Source organism: Kogia breviceps, chromosome 3 (genome assembly GCF_026419965.1).
Source record: "Kogia breviceps isolate mKogBre1 chromosome 3, mKogBre1 haplotype 1, whole genome shotgun sequence".
In the NCBI taxonomy this organism is placed as follows: domain Eukaryota; kingdom Metazoa; phylum Chordata; class Mammalia; order Artiodactyla; family Physeteridae; genus Kogia; species Kogia breviceps.
Genome location: NC_081312.1, coordinates 86526377 through 86546464, shown reverse-complemented (window position 1 = coordinate 86546464; position 20088 = coordinate 86526377). Strand labels below are relative to the sequence as shown.

At 44.0% G+C, this 20088-nt stretch overlaps 1 protein-coding gene and 2 long non-coding RNA genes across 5 annotated transcripts in view; 2 read left to right on the top strand and 1 right to left on the bottom strand.

Moving 5' to 3' along the window:
- Window positions 1-305: 305 nt before the first annotated feature.
- Window positions 306-2492, top strand: LOC136793817 (uncharacterized). Its single transcript, XR_010839668.1, has 4 exons — window positions 306-467; window positions 790-833; window positions 2127-2178; window positions 2261-2492. It is a non-coding gene; the product is annotated as an uncharacterized lncRNA (long non-coding RNA).
- Window positions 1936-20088, bottom strand: part of STARD9 (StAR related lipid transfer domain containing 9) — a 128969-nt gene continuing 110816 nt past the window's right edge. For 2 of the 3 annotated variants that reach the window (XM_067029080.1, XM_067029081.1), the window contains 10 exons: window positions 19713-19910; window positions 19118-19301; window positions 18628-18765; window positions 5378-5495; window positions 5103-5224; window positions 4841-4905; window positions 4467-4669; window positions 4221-4300; window positions 3821-3979; window positions 1936-3320 (listed from right to left, as the gene is read on the bottom strand). In XM_067029080.1, coding sequence (XP_066885181.1) covers window positions 3219-3320; window positions 3821-3979; window positions 4221-4300; window positions 4467-4669; window positions 4841-4905; window positions 5103-5224; window positions 5378-5495; window positions 18628-18765; window positions 19118-19301; window positions 19713-19910 — 1369 coding nt within the window. In that variant the 3' untranslated portion in view covers window positions 1936-3218. The remainder of the gene's footprint in view (window positions 3321-3820; window positions 3980-4220; window positions 4301-4466; window positions 4670-4840; window positions 4906-5102; window positions 5225-5377; window positions 5496-18627; window positions 18766-19117; window positions 19302-19712; window positions 19911-20088) is intronic. The other variant, XR_010839665.1, reaches the window with a different exon arrangement.
- LOC131753151 (uncharacterized) lies at window positions 2710-6464 on the top strand. The gene is made up of 3 exons (XR_010839667.1): window positions 2710-3606; window positions 5078-5350; window positions 5438-6464. It is a non-coding gene; the product is annotated as an uncharacterized lncRNA (long non-coding RNA).

Here is a 20088-nt window from a genome sequence, read left to right as displayed (position 1 = left end):
GCCACTTAGCAATGCCTAAATATTCCATCATGTGAGACCCTGCAGGCCAGAGAGCCTAGGGCCCTTGTTAAGCCACTGCCAACAGTATTGACATCTGTTCAACTCCTTAAAGGTTTAGGATGTGAGAAGTTTCTGCTCACCAGATACTGCCCACTTGTGATGCTTGCTTCTTGGGGGGCTGGGGGTGTTTGATTTGGCTCAGAACAAAAGCATTCTATCTGCCTATAAATGATGCACCAATTTTGACTAAGCAAGCACCACCTTGATAATGTGCATTAAATTCACTCTTCTAAAATTCATGGTTTTTCTACTTTGGCAGTGTGCAGAGAGATTCAGTCTCTGTCAGGGAAAGGAGAAGGGTACTCAGTGAACCCTCTTGAAGTGGCTTGCAAAATCTGTCTGTGCATATGTTTGTATTTCTTAGAAGAAAAGTTCCCAGCTGTCAAAGGTCTCCAACCCAGGGAAGGGTAAGATGCTCTGGATCTAAAGAGGTCTGCTGTATGACTTTAGTAAAGCCAGTTGGGAGCCCTTACAGTAGGTCCCATCAGCACAGAAAGTTAAAAATGGGGGTGTGTCTCATACCACTTTGTAATCATGCTTCTGTGCAGTCAGGCAGTGACCTCCCTTCCCCTCAGCTCATCCTAATAAGTTTTTGCATCTGAACCTTTTTTTCTTCATCTCTTCATTTGTCCTTTAAATCCAATTTATACTATAGCAAATTCTGGAAGTTCTGAATGCTTGGGAACCAAAACAGTTTTAAGAAATATTTTATCTTTCTGCACCCATCAGGTGTGGCTGAACGAAAGCACTGCCCCAGGAAGCTGAGCCCCGAGGTAAGCAGACACCAAGCTCCATGTGAGGTGGGACAGGCAGGCAAGCATGGAGGAAAGCCTGAAGCCCCAAGGATGCTGAGTTTAAAGCCCACTTAGTTAAACCGCACAGGCCCAATTCAGTAAACAATGCTGGCCGGTGTGAACCTTAAGGGTTTACTTTAGGCAGGCAGTAAGATAAGAAAGGAATTACAGAGACAAGCAGCTAATGAACTAGTGAACTCATTAGTATTTAGGTTGTTTTCCATATACCTGCTCTCTACCAGTATCAGTGGTTTTCAAAGTGTGGTCCCCAGACCAGCAACCTCATCATCACCTGCAACTTCCTAGAAATAAAAGTATGTAGGCCCCTCTCCACTCTTGTAAATTAGAAACTCTAGGGTGGGGGCCAGCCTGGGGTGTAACAAGTCCTTCAGGTGATTCAGAAGCACAATAAAGTCTGAGAACCACCTGTCTTAACCAAAACCTGACTTCTTGATCATTTGGAGCCAGGTCCCTGGATTATCCTTAACACCTCTGCACTTTACTGTAAGATCAGCCTCAGTTAATGTTCTTTAGATTTGCAGACTCACATGCCTGGCTTGTGGCTTCTCTAGTTTAGGGGATACAGTCACCTCCAGGCTAACCACCGTTCAGATTCCCATTGCTGGCTCTACCTCAGAAGCCCTAGAGGTACATACCTGTTAAAGAGCTTCCTTCCAGGGGTCTGTGGTCACCGTTGAGTGTGGCAGTGGAATCTGTTCTGGAATCCTCCCTCATGTTCATGTTTGGGCTATAGCTGGCCATAGCTGGGCAACTTATCTGGTTGCTCTGTATGTGCAAAGCAGTGCTGAGCTCATGGGAAACACTCAATACATATGTGTAAACTATATAGCTTGAAACTGGGCCATGAGTAGTTACTGCCATCATAATCACCAGGCTGAATTCTGAGCCCAAACGACACACTTAGGCTATCCCAGGGTAGTCTTCACTGAATAAAAGTACACATTGGACTTTTAATTTGCAAGTGTTCTGCACTTGTCAATCAGTGGTCTTAGAGATTCATATGAACAGAGATAGGAGTACATAAATAGGGTGTTAAATATATCAAGTGTAACCAAAAACATTAATCAGAAAAATAAGTTTAAAAGCAATCAAAAAAAACCTTCAATAATATATAAATAACTTAATCTGAGGTAAGAGAAAAACAAAATACTGCAGATACTTTTAGAAAAATAAACCTCTGCTGTACTATACAGAAATTTACCTTTTACCACATCTTCTCAATCCCCATATGATCACCCTCTTCCACCAAAGACTCTGGGCACCAGAACTGAAGCTGAGAATCTCTCTGACCCCTACACTTAAGGTAACCGTACAGAATATTCAAAGCTCGAGTTCAGCCAGGCTAAGTTACAAGAAAACTGAACCCATTCTCCATCCCATCCTAGAATAGAAGGGGCTACAGCAGTGCGTGGAATGCTCAAGAGACCACTGAAGGCTGGGACCAAGTCCCTGAGAGAGGTAAGGAATGGAATTGCGCTTCCTCCTAACAAATCACTTACCTCCTTGTAGGAGGTCCATTATCTTCCCTCCTGTCTTCAAAAGACAGTTTTTCATCTCTGAAATGAGATGCCCACGTACCACCCCAAGTCCTCCTCAAAGAGCTAGGCCCCCACCCTAACCCCAAATCTATCCGGCCAGTTTCTACAGTGGCCTTCCCATTCTGAGCTCTGGAGTGGTGGCTCCATGACAGAGCATTACTCTATACTCCTTACTGGGGCCAAGACCCAAACAATTGTCTTCTCCTGTGAGGGAAAGGAAGAGGGGGGCAAAGCAAAAATTAATAATAAAGCATTTTGTAAAAATTCAAGGAGGAGAAACAATTCTAAATCGGTGTTCTGGTTTGTGCAGCTGTTTTTTTTAAACCGTTTTCTGTTTCCTAACACCCCATCCCACAGTGGAGCTGACTGCTGGAGCACATTCTGAGCAGAGTCTTGGCCAATGGCTCCTGCTTCCCTATTAGCCCTAGGGCTGCGCCGAACTAAGTAAGCACCATGTCAGAGCACTGCAGGCTCCCAGCTCTGCTGGCTGTGTCCAGTCCTGATCCTTGAGTGGCCTGTATGCCATAGGGTCCCAGAGACGGGGAAAAAAAAAGGTGAGAAATCCAAAAAGGTGAGTTGAGCTTCATTCACTCTGGACAGCCAGGAGCTCAGACCCCCTTGCTCTGCAGAGGTGCCAGCTGTGACCAAGTACTGACCAGGTTTTGCTGGCAACTCGGGGCTGAGTGCTGTGCCTAGTCACCCACAGCAGGTAGCCTCGGCTCTTCTTACATCAGGATACGGAGAGTAACAAGAGCTGCCCCAGCATCTCTGGGGTGTCCTGGAGCGCCATCTTGACTGTGAGATGCTAACTACCAAGGAAGGAAGCCAGTCTGGCTATAACCAGCGGCTGCTGTTTGATGAAGGAGCTTAGGAGCTGAGGGGGGAATCCTGGAGCACCAAGTTCTACCTGAAATAAACAGAGAAGGAAGAGTTAAAGGTGCAGAGAGACCCAAGAGAGTGCACCGGGGCACACTTCAGCCATAAGCAGCCACCCCAGGCTGCTGTGACTGGAGAGGCTCTGAACTGAACTGTCTACAGCCCTGTGCTCTGCTGTTCAGATCTAGGCAAAAGCTTCACTTCCCAATGACAAAAGGTCAAGTCAGGGAACTGAGGGTGCTGCTCGGCCTCACAATGACTCCTCTATCTCCTGAGGACCCTGGGAACAGCCAGAGGATGCAGGCCGCCAGGCTCTGGTAAGAGCAGCTTTAGAAGAACGTTGATCAACTCTGCCTCATTCCTTCCTCTCTGATTCCCCACTGATTCGTGACCCAAGAAACCCTTGAGTCTCCGGCTCTCAGGCCACAGGTCCTGGGTACTGAAGGATGTTGAACAGCTATACAGAAAGCTCCCATGGGACTGGGGTCAAATCAAGGCATGCTGTGAGGCCAGCTACACAAGGTGGATCACCTGGACCAAGTAGATGACTCTGGTGATCTCCTTCCCTTCCACAGTGAGGGGCTGCAGGATCCAGGCACTGGGCAGGATCTCCCCTCGGACCATCTCCCTGCTGGGTCTCGGCATGGACGCATCATACACAGACTGAGCTGCCATGATAGACAGTTGCCCCTGGAAACAGAGCAATGTGCGTTCAGCCTACGTGATATGGGAGGGACAGGGACAAACAGGGACAGGCTCCAGTGCAGTCAGTACCGTGGAAGGCAACACTGGGCCAGCCTTCAAGCCACCCCCACCCTGGCCCAACTTGCCCTCCTTCCCCCAGAGGACCTGATGCCCACAAAGATTGCTTCTCACAACACGCCAGTCCAAGTTCCTCCCACAACATCTTTACCACCAACAAGGCAGGCACCTCTTTGGCTTCCACGCAGACACAACAGAAATCCCTTGGCTGCTTCAGTGCACACAGGGTGGTATTGCACATCAAATACACTGGAGGGGCAGGGATGCAGAAAGTCAGAAGGTACATGGACAGACCGAGTTCTGCCCTGTGACACCCCATCATCCCACAGCCTGACACCCCGCGGGACCTAAACTGAGTACCCTGCCTCCCGAGAACACTGCCTCTGACCCTGCTGCCTCTGTCCCCTGGGCTTACCCAGGTTGATGCTGTTGGTCACCCGCTGATGCAGCCTCGCTGTCTGGATGGGCTTGTGGTACAGGGGCCACAAGGTGGGGTCACTCACAGCTGCCCACACGTGAGACAGTGGCTGGGACACCACACCAGCCCCCAGGAAGCCATGCCGAGTAGTAGAAAACACCTTGTAGTACATTTGCACCTCCTGCTCCTCGCCCTGATGGCTGGGGGAGACACCAAGAGTGGGGAAGAGGAGGAGGGGATGAAAGCTGGGTTCTAGAGTCACAGAGGAAGAGCTCACGGTGAGGGACTCAAGGAAGCTGGGGTGGAGAAGCGAAAGGAGGAGAGAAGGTGAGCGGGGCCACAGGGAGAAGACACTGTGCAAAGGAACTTACTTCCAGCCAGTTGCTGCCTGGCCACTGAAGAGGTTGTTCAGATTATCTGAGCAAGCAGCCATTACCTGGGGACACAGTGACCACACCCAAATTAGTGGGCACGGTTGGTACAAAGCAGACTCTTGGATTAGTCCCTCAGGCCAGCATTTACTGAATTCCCCGCTTTTGTAAAGATAGCTGCTGAAGAAGCCCTCATCTGCCCTGTTCCTTCCCCTCTCTTTCTTCCTCCCCACCCAGCGGAGTCGGCTACAGGAAACCTCACATCAGCCATAGAGATGTCCACGATGTGCTTGGCCAAATCCTTGTAGGAGGAGGAGAAGGAGGTCCCCAGGCTGGACAGGCTGGATGGAGAACAGCAGCAACTGCCCAGGGAGGCTCTGCGGCCTACAATGAATAGGTGGAGGCTCTTGATACGGCATGAGCATCAGGGCCTCAGGGCAGCAACGGCCTCCTGAGGGACAGTGGCTCCCTAGGATCTGGCAGACCTCAGCCCCAAAGTCCCCACACCAGGTAGGTAGCTCTGCCCCCACCACTCACTGCAGGCTGAGGTTTTCCAGGCAGAGCCGGCCAGGTTCAGCTGACTGTTTCTCACTGCAGAGCGGCCCCACACCTCCCCTATCCAGGAGTCTCTGGAATCAGGCAAGTTTGCGTCCCCCTGCAGAAGAGAAGATGCTCAGGACCAGAGCAGAGGCAGGGAGAGAGCAGAGCACCAGAAAGCCAGTGCAGAATTATCTCCTCTGCCTCTGAACAGCACCAAACAGCTTTCAACAAAGGCTCAAGTGAAAAGGTCTTTCCTGCTGGATGCCCTTGAGAAGTCAACCGCAACAGAAACTAGTCCCCTGGAGAGTTTCCTTGCCCTTCAAGCCACACGCTCAAGGTTGCTTGTAGGAGAATTCCAATAGGGATCAGAATGAACTGGGATCTGAGACGATGGGGTACCAGGGGTCAGTGAGTGGGGGGGGCCCCTCTGTGCCACTGCAGCAACAGGAATGAGGCTGTGGCTGGAGCTCTGTTTAATGTGGGCGGCAAACAAAGCCCAACTGGGAGGTGGGAGGTGGGAGGGGGAAGAAAAATGATGGGCTGTGAGAAAAGCTTGACCCTTGGCCCCAGACCCAGGTACAGCAGCTAAGCCAAAGGTCCTAATTTGGAACCTAATGGAGATGATCCTCTGGATTTTCAACACAGCCACCACACCTTTACTACAAGCAGCTCCTCAATGACATGACCCTTGACCTCTGCTGGATCTAACAGGCATCCACTATCCTACCTCTATCATAGGTTCCTAACCTAGTGCTACTTTTTTAAAAAAGTGAACAAAGATATTCTGTTTCCATCCTTACGTCCTTTCTTCCTGCTGCAACATCCAAGTGGTCTCTCCTACTTCTGGCAGATTGAGATTTTGTGCCACCTTCTTAAGAACCTTTCACTACTGATCATCTCTTTCTTCACTTATTGCCTCCACCTCTCCCTCTTCACTAGATTCTTCATATCAGCATTTAAGCATGCAAAAATTTCTCCCACCTTTAAAAACTTTCCTCTACAGGCATCTTTGCTCTTTTGTCCTTTACAGATAAACTTGAAATGATTGTCACCGTTTGCCATCTCCCACCTCTTATACCCTTCTGAATGCACTCAAGTCTAGCCTTTGCTAGATCCATGTGCCTGGATGTGGTGAACAGGTCCCAGTACTCATCTTGCTGAGCATCTCCCTTTCACTCGCTTCCTGAATCCCTGGGATCTTGGCTTTCTATCTCTCTGGGTGTTCCTTCCCAGTTTCCTTTGTTGGCTCATCTTCCCCAAACATAAGTTGATTTATTGGGATTCTTTCAAGACTTGGGCCTTGGCCCTCTTCTCGCTCTACAATATACTCCTGTGTGATCCTATCTGTTCCCAGTGCTATACTGATGACTTCTAAAAGTAAATATGTGTGGATTAATCAATAAATATTGCTGAGACGACAGGGTCACCATCTGAAGAAAAGGTTACATCAGACCCATTTCATACATCTTGCCAAAACAAATTACTTATGCTTTGTGGCTCAAAAATATACAGGGTGGGGGAGAATTTAATATTACTATGAGAAAATTTTTTAAAACATTTAATGATCTCATAGTGCAGAAATGCCTTCCTAAACAGGGCACAAACTCCAGAGGCCATGAAAGAAAAGATTGATAAAAACTAGATTAACATATAAAAACAAACAACTAGGAAAAAAACACTGGCCTCTCAAATGGCAAAAGGATAACTGTCTTAATATAAAGAAAGGCCACCAAAAACAAAAGGAGAACAACCTAACAGAAATGGACCCAGTACACTGGCAGGCAGAGCAAAAAGCCAAAGGGCTCTTTAAATATCTGAAAAGGCACTCCATCTCAGACACAAGAGAATTGCAAATTAAAACTAAAACGAAATACTATTTTATACCTATGAGATTCACAAAGATTGAAGGAAAAAACCCTTAATAAACACTGTTAAGCAGAAATGTGGGTAAGTAGGCACTTATATATTGTTACTTGAGAGTGTAAATAGGTATATTTTGAAAATATTCATCACATATTTTAAATTAAAAATACATATATGCTTTGACACCTAGCAATCCTGCTTCCAGGTATTTAATCTACAGATATTCTTTCATTTAAGTGGCAATAAACATTTTCAAATATGAACTCAGAGAACCTAGAGAATATAGTGCCCTTGAGTCTTTCTTGAAGAAATTACAAGAAGAAGAATTACTAGGGTAGAAAAAAGAATGTATGCCAAAGAACTGCAAATGAGCAGAGTCCATTTGATCTAGCACAAGAACTAGAACTTTGAATACAAACACTGTAAACAGTATAGAAATACTGTAACAAAAGGTAATGAGAAAAAATGAGAGAAGGTGGAAATACACTGATTTCCTTATGTTTTACAGCCAGGTTGAAAAGAAAACTGCTAAATCAAGAAATAAAGACTATTTAAATATATAAAAGTGATAATGAAAAGAAAGGGAAAAAAAGGCTTCCAAATTACAAGAAGGCACATATACACACCCAAAGCAAGGAAAACACAACTACAAATGAAGATAAACAAGATTTTTAGAAGCCAATGGAATATTCATGAACCAAACTCTCAAATATAAAAAACAGAAATTGTACTTTCTCTGAAATCATACATTCTCTCAACACATGGCAAAGTTAAAAATTAATAACAGGGCTTCCCTGGTGGCACAGTCGTTAAGAACGCACCTGCCAATGCAGGTGCTGAGACCAGGGTCTGAGCCCTGGTCTGGAAAGATCCCACATGGTGCGGAACAGCTAAGCCCATGTACCACAACTACTGAGCCTGTGCTCTAGAGCCTGCAAGCCACAACTACTGAGCCCTTGTGCCACAGCTACTGAAGCCTGTGTGCCTAGAGCCCATGCTCCACAACAAGAGAAGCCACCATAATGAGAAGCCTACACACCATAATGAAGACACACCCCCACTCGCTGCAACTAAAGAAAGCCCAAGCAGCAACGAAGACCCAATACAGCCAAAAATGAATAAATAAAAATAAAGTTCCCTTTAAAAAAATCAGAAAACACGAGGGCCTTTCTACCAAAAAGTTTTGAAAAACTCTTAACAACAATTGGGTAAAGAAGAAATACAAACTGAAATTTCAAAATTACTATAAAGCAAAGATTATATATATATATCTCAAAACTTGTGGGATACAACTAAAGCAGTGCTCAGAGGGAAAGTTTTAACTTCAGATATTTACATCTATGAAAAAGAATAAAAATAAATGAATATTATGAACAACTGCATGCCAACAATTAGGTAATTCAGATGAAATGGACAAGTTCCTAAAAAGACACAAACTACTGAAACTGACTCAAGAAATGGAAAATCTGAATAGACATTTAGTAAGTAAATTTAGTAATCAAAAAATCAAAAATATTCCCGCAAAGAAAATTTCAAGATGGGATAGCTTCATTAGTGAAATCTACCAAGCATTTAGAGGAGCATTAACACCAGTTCTTCACAGTTCTTCCAAAAATAGAGGAGGGAACACTTCTCAACTCATTCTATGAGGGCAAGATTACCCTGATAAAACCAAAGACATCGGGGCTTCCCTGGTGGCACAGTGGTTGAGAGTCAGCCTGCCGATGCAGGGGACACGGATTCGTGCCCCAGTCCGGGAAGATCCCACATGCCACGGAGCAGCTGGTCCCGTGAGCCATGGCCGCTGAGCCTGCGCGTCCGGAGCCTGTGCTCCGCAGCCGCAACAGCGGGAGGCCCGTGTACCGCAAACAAAAAACAAAAACCAAAAGACATCAAGTAAACTACAGACCAATATGCCTGTGCATTTAAACAAATAAATCCTCAGGGCTTCCCTGGTGGCGCAGTGGTTGAGAGTCCACCTGCCGATGCAGGGGATATGGGTTCGTGACCCGGTCCGGGAAGATCCCACATGCCACAGAGTGGCTGGGCCCGTGAGCCATGGCCGCTGAGCCTGCGCGTCCAGAGCCTGTGCTCCGCTACGGGAGAGGCCACAACAGTGAGAGGCCCGCGTACCACAAAAATAATAATAATAATAAATAAATAAATAAATCCTCAGCAAAATAACTAGTAAACTGAGTCTAGCAACATATAAAGAGGATATATACCATGACCAAGTGGGATTTATCCCAGGAACACAAAGTTAGTTCAACATAGAAAAATCAATGTAATATATTAATAGAACAAAGAAAAACACCCACATGATCATCTCAATAGATGCAGGAAAAAGTATTTAAATCCAACACCTTTTCATGATAAAAACACTCAAAAGCTAGGACTAGAAGGAAATTTCCTCAACTTGATAAAGATTATGAAAACCCCACAGCTAACATACTTAATAGTAAAAACTGGATGGTTTTCTCCTAAAATCAGTGACAAGAACGTCTGCTCTCACCACTTCTATTTAACATGGTACTCAAGATTCTAGCCAGGCAGTTAGGCAAGAAAACAACAACAATAAAAGATCGGATATTCTATATACAAGGTCATATCACCTAAGGAGTCTAATACAAAAGTATTAGAACTAATAAATGAGTACAGGAGACATCAATATACAAAAATCAACTGTATTTCTGTATAGTAGCAATTAGCAATCCAAAAAGGAAATTAAGGAAACAAGCCCATTTATAATAGCATCAAAAAGAATAAAATAGTTAGGAATAAATTTAACAACAAAAACCCCCCAAAATTTATACTCTGAAAACTATAAAACATTGTTGAAAATAAAGAAGACCTGAATAAATGAAAAGATATCTCATGTTCATGAATTGGAAGACTTAATATTGTTTAGATAGCAACCCTCCCCGAATTGATCTACAGGTTCAATGCAATCCCAGGTTCAAAATCCCAGCTGACTTTTCAGAAATTGAAAAGATTATCCCTAAAATTCATATGTACAGTCAATGGACCCAGAATAGCCAAAACAATCTTGAAAAAGAACAAAATTGGAAGACATACACTTCCTGATTGGATTTCAAAATCTACCACAAACCTAAACAGTTATCAAGACAGTGTGGTACTGGCCTAAGGATAGATATATAATTCAATGGAATGGAATTAAGAGTCCAGAAATAAATGCACGCATCTTTGGTCAGTTAATCTTTGACTAGGGTGCTGAGACAATTCAATGGGAGAAAAGACTATCTGTCTCAACAAATGGTGCTGGGACAACTGGATATCCACATGCAAAAGAAAGAAATGTGATCCCTAATTCTCACTATATACAAAAATTGATTCAAAACAGATCAAAGACCCAAATGTAGGAATTAAAACTATACAACTACTAAAAGAAAATACAGGCATAATCTTTGTGACCTTGGATTGAGCAAGAGTGTCTTAGATATGAAACCAAAAGCACAAGCAACAAAAGAAAAAAATTAAGTAGACATGATCAAAATTTAAAACTTTGCACTTCAAAAGACACCATCAAGAAAGTGAAAAGACAACACACAGAATAAAGAAAATTTTTATAAATCATATAACTGATAAGGGACTTATACTAGAATATATAAAGAACCCTTTGCCTTAATAATAAAAAGACAACCCAATTAGAAAATGGACAAAAGATGTGAAAAGACATTGCTCCAAAAAAATTTATAAATTTATAATAAGCACATGAAAATTTCAACACCATTAACCATTAGGATGATGCAAACGATGAGGTACCACCTGACATCCCACTGGGATGAATATAATTTAAAAGATGAATAATAACAAGTGTTGCCTAGGATGTGGAGAAATACATTGTTTATACACTGTTGATGGGACTGCAGGATAGTGCAGCCACTTTGAAAAACAGTCTGGCAGTTCTTCAAGTGGTAAAACAGAGTTACCCTATGATCTCAGTCCAACTCCTAGGTAAAACCCAAGAGAAGTGAAAACACGTCCACACAAAAACTTGTACATTAATGTTCACAGCAGCATTATTCATAATAGGTAAAAAGTGGAAACAACCTAAATGTCCATCAGCTGATGAAGAGACAAATAAATGTGATAGTCACACAATGTGATATTATTAGCCATAAAAAGGAATGAAATTCTGATACATGCTACAAGTGGATGAGCCCTTGTTGTGCGGTGAATTATTGTCCTCCAAAAATGATATGTTGAAGTCCTAACTCCTGCTGTCTGTAAATGTAACTTTGTTTAGAAATAGGGTCTTTGCAGATGCAATCAAGTTACGATGAGGTCCCACTGGATTAGAGTGGGCCATACATCCAATGACTGGTGTCCTTATAAGAAGGCCACACGAAGACACAGGGACACAGAGATACACAGGGAGAAACCAGGTGATACCAAAGGCAAAGGCTGGCTGGAGTGATACAGTTACCAGCCAAGGAATGCCAAGGAAGAGGGATGTTTATAGCCATACAATCTTACCTCAGGAAACAAGAGAAATCTCAAATAAACAACCTATCCTTACACCTAAACCAATGAGAGAAAGAAGAACAAACACAACCCAAAGTTAGTAGAAGGAAAGAAATCATAAAGATGAGAGCAGAAATAAATAGAGATGAAGAAAACAATAGAAAAAATGAAACTAAAAGCTGGTTCTTTGAAAAGATAAACAAAAATGATAAACATTTAGCCGGACTCATCAAGAAAAAAAGGGGGCTTCCCTGGTGGCGCAGTGGTTAAGAGTCCGCCTGCCGATGCGGGGTACACGGGTTCGTGCCCCGGTCCGGGAAGATCCCACGTGCCGCGGAGCGGCTGGGCCCGTGAGCCGTGGCCGCTGAGCCTGCGTGTCCGGACCCTGTGCTCCGCAACGGGAGAGACCGCAGCGGTGAGAGGCCCGCGTACCGCAAAAAAAAAAAAAAAAAAAAAAAAAAAAAAGAAAAAAAGGGAAAAGGCTCAAATCAATAAAATTATAAATGAAAAAGAAGTTACAGGGACTTCCCTGGTGGTGCAGTGGTTAAGAATCCACCTGCCAATACAGGGGAAACGAGTTCAAGCCCTGGTCTGGGAAGATCCCACATGCTGCGGAGCAACTAAGCCTGTGTACCACGACTACTGAGCCTGCGCTCTAGAGCCTGTGCTCCACAACAAGAGTAGCCACCACAATGAGAAGCCCGCACACCGCAACAAAGAGTAGCCCCTGCTTCCCGCGATTAGAGAAAGCCCACGTGCAGTGCAGCAATGAAGACCCAATGCAGCCAAAAATAAATTAATTGATTTTTAAAAAAGAAGTTACAACTAACTCCAGAGAAATACAAAGGATCATAAGAGACTACTACAAGGAACTATACGCCAGTAAAAGGGACAACCTAGAAGAAACGGACAAATTCTTAGAAAGGTACAATCTTCCAAGACTGAACCAGGAAGAAACAGAAAATATGAGCAGACCAATCACAATTACTGAAATTGAAACTGGGATTTAAAAACTCCCAACAAACAGAAGTCCAGGACCAGATGGCTTCACAGATGAATTCTATCAAACATTTAGAGAAGAATTAACACCTATCCTTCTGAAACTATTCTAAACAATTGCAGAGGAAGGCACATTCCCAGACTCATTCTATAAGGCCACCATCACTCTGATACCGAAACCAAAGACAACACAAAAAAAGAAAATTACAGGCCAATATCACTGATGAACATAGATGCAAAAATCCTCAACAAATACTAGCAAACTGAATCCAACCAAAGAATTATAAAAGGATCATACACCATGATCAAGTGGGATTTATCCCAGGGATGCAAGAATTTTTCAATATCTACAAATCAATCAGTGTGATATAACACATTAACAAATTAAAGAATAAAAACCATATTATCATCTCAATAGATGCAGAAAAAGCTTTTGACAAAATTCAGCCCCATTTATGATAAAAACTCTCCAGAAAGTGGGCATAGAGGGAACCTACCTCAACATAATAAAGGCCATATATGACAAACCCACAGCTAACGTCATAATCAATGGTGAAAAGCTGAAAGTACTTCCTCTAAGATCAGGAACAAGACAAGGTTGTCCACTCTCACCACTCTTACTCAACATAGTTTTGGAAGTCCTAGCCATGGCAATCAGAGAAGAAAAAGAAATAAAAGGAATCCAAATTGGAAAAGAAGAAGTAAAACTGTCACTGTTTGCAGATGACATGATACTATACATAAAAAATCCTAAAGATGCTACTCATCAATGAATGTGGTAATGTTGCAGGATATAAAATTAATACATGGAAATCTGCTGCATATCTATACACTAACAATGAAAGATCAGAGAGAGATATTAAGGATACACTCCCATTTACCATTGCAACAAAAAGAATAAAATACCTAGGAATATACCTACCTAAGGAGGCAAAGACCTGTACTCCGAAAACTATAAATGCTGATGAAAGAAATCGAAGATGACACAAACAGATGGAAAGATATACCATGTTCTTGGAAGAATCAATACTGTCAAAATGACTATACTACCCAAGGCAATCTACAGATTCAATGCAATCCCTATCAAATTACCAATGGCATTTTTCACAGAACTAGAACAAGAAATTTTAAAATTTGTATGGAAACACAAAAGACTCCAAATAGCCAAAGCAATCCTGAGAAAGAAAAACTGAATTGGAGGAATCAGGCTCCCTGACTTCAAACTATACTACAAAGCTACAGTAATCAAAACAGTACGGTACTGGCACAAAAACAGAAATATAGATCAATGGAACAGGAGAGAAAGCCCAGAAATAAACCCATGCACCTATGGTCAATTAATCTATGACAAAGGAGGCAAGAATATACAGTGGAGCAAAGACAGTCTCTTCAATAAGTGGTGCTGAGAGCTACAGGTAAAATAATGAAATTAGAACATTCTCAAACACCATACACAAAAATAAATCAAAGCAGATTAAAGACCTAAATTTAAAACTGGATACTATAAAACTCTTAGAGGAAAACACAGGCAGAACACTCTTTGACATAAATTGCAGCAATATCTTTTTGAACTCACCTCCCAGAGAAATGAAAGTAAAAACAAAAATAAACAAATGGTAGCTAATTAAACTTAAAAGCTTTTGCACAGCAAAGGAAACCATAAGAAACAAAAAGACAACCCACAGAATGGGAGAAAATATTTGCAAGCAAAGAGACTGAGAACGGATTAATTTTCAAAATATACAAACAGCTCATGCAGCTCAATATCAAAAAAACAACCCAATCAAAAAATGGGGAGCTTCCCTGGTGGTGCAGTGGTTGAGAGTCTGCCTGCCGATGCAGGGGACACAGGTTCATGGCCTGGTCTGGGAAGATCCCACATGTCGCGGAGCGGCTGGGCCCATGAGCCATGGCTGCTAAGCCTGTGCATCCAGAGCCTGTGCTCCGCAACGGGAGAGGCCACAGCAGTGAGAGGCCCATGTACCACACACACAAAAAAAATGGGCAGAAGGGCTTCCCTGGTGGCACAGTGGTTGGGAGCCCGCCTGCCAATGCAGGGGACAGGGGTTCGTGCCCCGGTCCAGGAAGAGCCCACATGCTGCGGAGCAGCTAGGCCCGTGAGCCATGGCTGCTGAGCCTGCACATCCGGAGCCTGTGCTCCACAACGGGAGAGGCCACAGCAGTGAGAGGCCCGCGTACCGCAAAAAGAAAAAAAAAAAAAAAGGCAGAAGATCTAAACAGACATTTCTCCAAAGAAGACATACAGATGGCCATAAAGCACATGAAAAGATGCTCAATACAGATAATTATTAGAGAAATGCAAATCAAAACTACAAGGAGGTATCACCTCCCACCAGTCAGAATGGCCATTATCCAAAAGTCTACAAATAACAAATGCTGGAGAAGGTGTGGAGAAAAAGGAACCCTCCTACATTGTTGGTGGGAATGTAAATTGGTACAACCACTATGGAGAACAGTACGGAGGTTCCTTAAAAAACTAAAAATAGAACTACCATATGATCCAGCAATCCCACTCCCGGACATATATCTGGAGAAAAACATACTTTGAAAATATGCACATACCCCAATGTTCATTGCAGCACTATTTACAATAGCCAAGACATGGAAGCAACCTAAATGTCCATCGACACATGAATGGATTGAGAAGATGTGGTACATACAATGGAATATTACTCAGCCATAAAAAAAGAATGAAATAATGCCATTTTCAGCAATACGGATGGAACTAGAGATTATCATACTAAGTGAAGTAAATCAGACAGAGAAAGACAAATATCATATGATATCACTTATATGTGCAATCCAAAAAGATGATACAAATGAACTTATTTACAAAACAGAAAGAGACTCCCAGACTTTGAAAACAAACTTATGTTTACCAAAGGGGAAAGGTGGGGCAGGGGGGAAGGATAAAGTAGGAGGTTGGGATTAACATACACACACTACTATATATAAAACAGATAATCAACAAGGACCTGTTGTACAGCACAGGGAACTCTACTCAATATTCTGTAATAACCTATATGGGAAAAGAATCTGAAAAAGAATGATATGTATAACTGAACCACTTTGCTGTACACCTGAAACTAACACAACATTGTAAGTCAACTATACCCCAATATAAAATAAAAAGTAAATTTAAAAAAGAATACAGGGTCAGAAAAAGAAGAATAATGGGAACAACAAGGTCCTACTGTATAGCACAGGGAACTGTATTCAATATTCTATGATAAACCATAATAAAAAAGCATATAAAAAAAGGAATGTACATATATGTATAACTGAATCACTTTGCTACATAGCAGAAATTAACACACCACTGTAAATCAACTGTATTTCAGTGAAAAATAATGATAATCTAAAAAAAGAAGAGTAATGAATAGAATATATTATAAGCCTTGGTACAAGAAAAGTTGACATCTTAAACTAGTGAGACAAAGAGGAACTGTCTAGATGAACTATCTAATAATCACGATAGGGATAACTAGATAACCTTCGGGAAGAATAAAGTTGGATCCACACCTCACACTATATATGCATCCCAAATGGAGCAAAGACTTATATATGAAAAATAAAACCATACAAGTTCTAGAAGAAACTACAGAAAAAATTATTTATAACTTTGGAATGGAGAATGTATTTCTAATTATGATTCAGAACACAGACACTATAAAAGGAAAACTGATAGATAAAACTTTCTGAATGGCTCCAAACACAAGAAGCAAAGCCAAAAGAGAATGAAGAACTAGGGGAAAAAATTTCTAATTCCTATCAGGCAAAGGGCTATCTTGCTAATATATAAAGAACTCCTTGAAACTGGTAAGGAACAAAAAAAAAGGAGATAAATGAGCAAAGGATATGAACAGACCGCCCAGCAAAAGTCCAAACATTTGGTAACACGTTGGTGAAGGTGTGGGGGGAGATGCACTCTCTCCCCCTGCTGGGGTGGGGGCAAGAGTATAAAGTAGGACATCTGTGAGGGGAAGCCTGCCAATACCTATCAGTTTCAAATGCCCATATCTTTGTATAAGTCCACTTCTGGGAATTTACCCCACAGATATATGTGCACATGTATGAAATGATACATGCACAAAGCACTGTTTACAACAGCAAAAGACTGAAAACAACCCAAGGTGGGGGACTGGTTAAATAAATACAGTGCTTCTCTATAGTGGAACACTGTGCAGCGACAGAAAAGAAAAGAAAGTTCTCTGCATTCTCATGTAGAAAGGGCTCTAAGATATAATGAATGAAAAAATGTAAGTACAGAACACTGGCATAATGCACTTTAATTCTGTATTTATAACACTCTAGGAGGCCCACCACTGTTCTCTTGGGTGTCCCTCATCTAGGTAGATGAGGGACAGGAATGGCTACTTCCCTGCATACCTCTATATATGTGTATTTTTTTTCCTTTCCTACTACATGATTATCTCTACAAAACATCACATTTAAAAACATGCAGTAAAAAAGAAACACTATTCAACTGTTAAAAAGAGCATTTACTGATATGAAATGATATCTAGAAAATATTTTTAAGAATAAAGCAGAGACAAAATGGGTACAGTATGCTCCCATTCATGAGCTTTACAAAAAAAGCATATACATATTCTCAAAAGATACACATTTTCTTATAGATGCACAGACTATCTCTGGAAATATACACCAAACTGGTTCTGGGGAGGCAAAAAGACTGAAAAATGCACTTGACATTCTATGTCTTTTGCTACTGTTTGAATACTATTTTTTTTTAAATATGTGAAGTTTTGCTTATAAAAGGAATTTCAGATTTTATATCCCCAGCCAGATCTTACCTCTGAGCTCCAGATCTGGATCCCAACTGCCTGATTTCCAGCTGCTCCCCTGCATTTCTCAGAAGCACTTTCAACGTGGTAAATACCAAACTAGACTCATGATCTTCCCCTCAAACCCTGCCCCCTTCAGGGTTCTTCGTCACATGGACACCACCAGCCCTTCGAGCCCAAAGTACATGTGGTTCTGACTCCTCCTGCTTCCAGCCTCCAACTTCCAATCTGCCCCTGCGTCCTGTGGACGCTCTAGCCAGCGCATCCACATCTGCTCCTCCACTCGGGCGGTGCCCTGAACCAAGCAACCGTCATCTCTCACTCGGCTTTGCCAAGGTCGTGAGCGGGTCTACCCAGGGCTGCTCTTGCCACTTCTCTGACAAGCTCGTCATTCTCCTCCCCGCTAAAAAGCTTGTCAGCAGCTTTGAGAAGTAACATGATCAGATGGATTAGACAGCAGCCAGAATTTTCAATAGCGTCTACACAACCTTGCCTTTTCTAGTCCCTTCTCGTGATTCCTCCATCTCACTCTTTACATTCCAGCCACACTAACCTTCTTTTAGTTCCCCCAACTCCTCCTCCCTCACTTGCTGGGCCCTCTGCCTGGAAGGCTATTCTCCTGCCCCCCATATATCTCCAGACACCAACTTTTACTGAGTAACTACTTATCAGCCTTCTAGTCTCAGTTTAAACACATTCTTTTCAGAGCATCTTTGCTGACCCTCCAGACTAGGTCAGGTCCCTGTTTCATCCAGCTTAGCACCCCTCTTCACAGAACCTACTGCAACAATAATTAAATAATCATAAAATAAGCTGTTTAATATTTATCCCTCTAATAATCTGTTTAAGGACAAGAACAATTTTGCTCAGTGCCTCAAATAGTGCCTACAAAATAAACACTTGTTGAAAGAATGAATGAGTAAACAGGGAGGGGAGACAAAAACCACAGGGAAGACAAAGGCCATCGTACAGGAGAAGGGCTCATGTCAGCAGTGGCCTCCAGGAGGTAGAACTTCCTCCCAAACTCTTGCCACGGAGCTCCCAGCCAACTTGTGCTTGCATTTGCCTACTCACCACACTGTCTGGGGACTGGAGCTGGCCTGGCAAGGCTGGGCTGCTATTGTAGCCGGAGGTGACACCAGAGGAGAGGCTTCCGTTAGAGCTGGTGCACCAAGAGCTGGAGGCGGCCAGGGTGTGTAGCTTTTCTTCTTCCTGGGAAGGACAGATTATTGTCAACCAGCTCCGGGTGCACCCTCACTTTCGCCCCTTCTCATCTCCCCAGTTCCCGTCACCTCCCACTGCCTCCTGCCTCAGCCTCATACCCCCATGCCTCCCCCATCCGCACCCCAACTATATACCCAAGCCACCTCCTCCCAAACTCTGGTCCGGGGACAGGAGCTGGTCTGATGAGGATGGCATGAAAATAGAGAGTGAAGCAGCTTTGAGCTGGCACCAGGGGCCTGACGCCCTCCTCCAAATTCTACGTCCCAAGACTCAGAGGCAGACCTGGTCTGCCCCGGGCTCCGAGCCTACCCTGAAATCAGAGGCTTGCCCCACTCCCCACCCGCAGAAGCTGGCAGCCGATCTGCTGGCGGATTCTCAGCTTTTCCTGTTCAGTCTGCTCCCGCAGTCGGGCCTGGGCCCGGGCAATCTCCACCTTGGCCTCCTCACGGGCCCGCTGGTATTCTCGTAGCATCAGCTCTATGTCAGAGGGTGGGTGAGGAGACCTTGACGCTGACCCTGGGCTCCTGGGGAAGACCAGAGGGTTGGAGAGATGCCTTCTAACATGGTGAGTGGGCGATGGCCCAGGCCCGCTCAACACTACCTTCCTCAAGGACCCATCCTCTCTTTGCCCACAGGGCCTTCGGATGTGGTCTTACAAACACCATGAGGCTCAGGCCTGCAGTCTTACATAGCATGGCACGGCTCCTCTGTCCACCCCCACCCCGTCCGCTGCTCCCTCCCACACCCTATTTCCCTTTGCCTCAGTCTCCACAGCCACATCCGACCGTCCACAGTCACGTAGGACCCACTCCTGGAATCACTCCTGGCAAAGGAAGCTGCAGCCTCCGGTGTCCAGGACACTCAAATCCAGGCCCTGCTCCCCACACTCGCCCCACACAGAGCCTGCTCCCCACAGGGTTCTGGGTCCATCATACCTGGTGGTCTCCACAACATCCTTCCTCAGCTGCTGCAGGTATTCTCGGCGCCTGCTGGGCAAGTCAAAGGCCCAGGTGGGGAGATCCCGGTTGAATAGGAAGCTCAGTTGTTTCTCGGGGCTGAGGCTTCGCCTCCGGCGGAAGTTCTGAAGTCGCTCAGCCCGCTCCCTCCAGAGGTTCTCTGCGGTGCGTTCTGGCCTGAGACAGAACGTCAGTGAGGCACTGAAGCTGACCCTGACTGCCCTTCTCCATCTCCAGACCTATCTCTGACCCCCGGAAGGTCCCAGAGCTGAGCCGGGAGGAGGGAACGGCCTGCTGTCAGGCGGCTCGGCTCTTTCCTCTCCGCCCAGCCCTCGCCGCTCCACTCTGGGCTGGG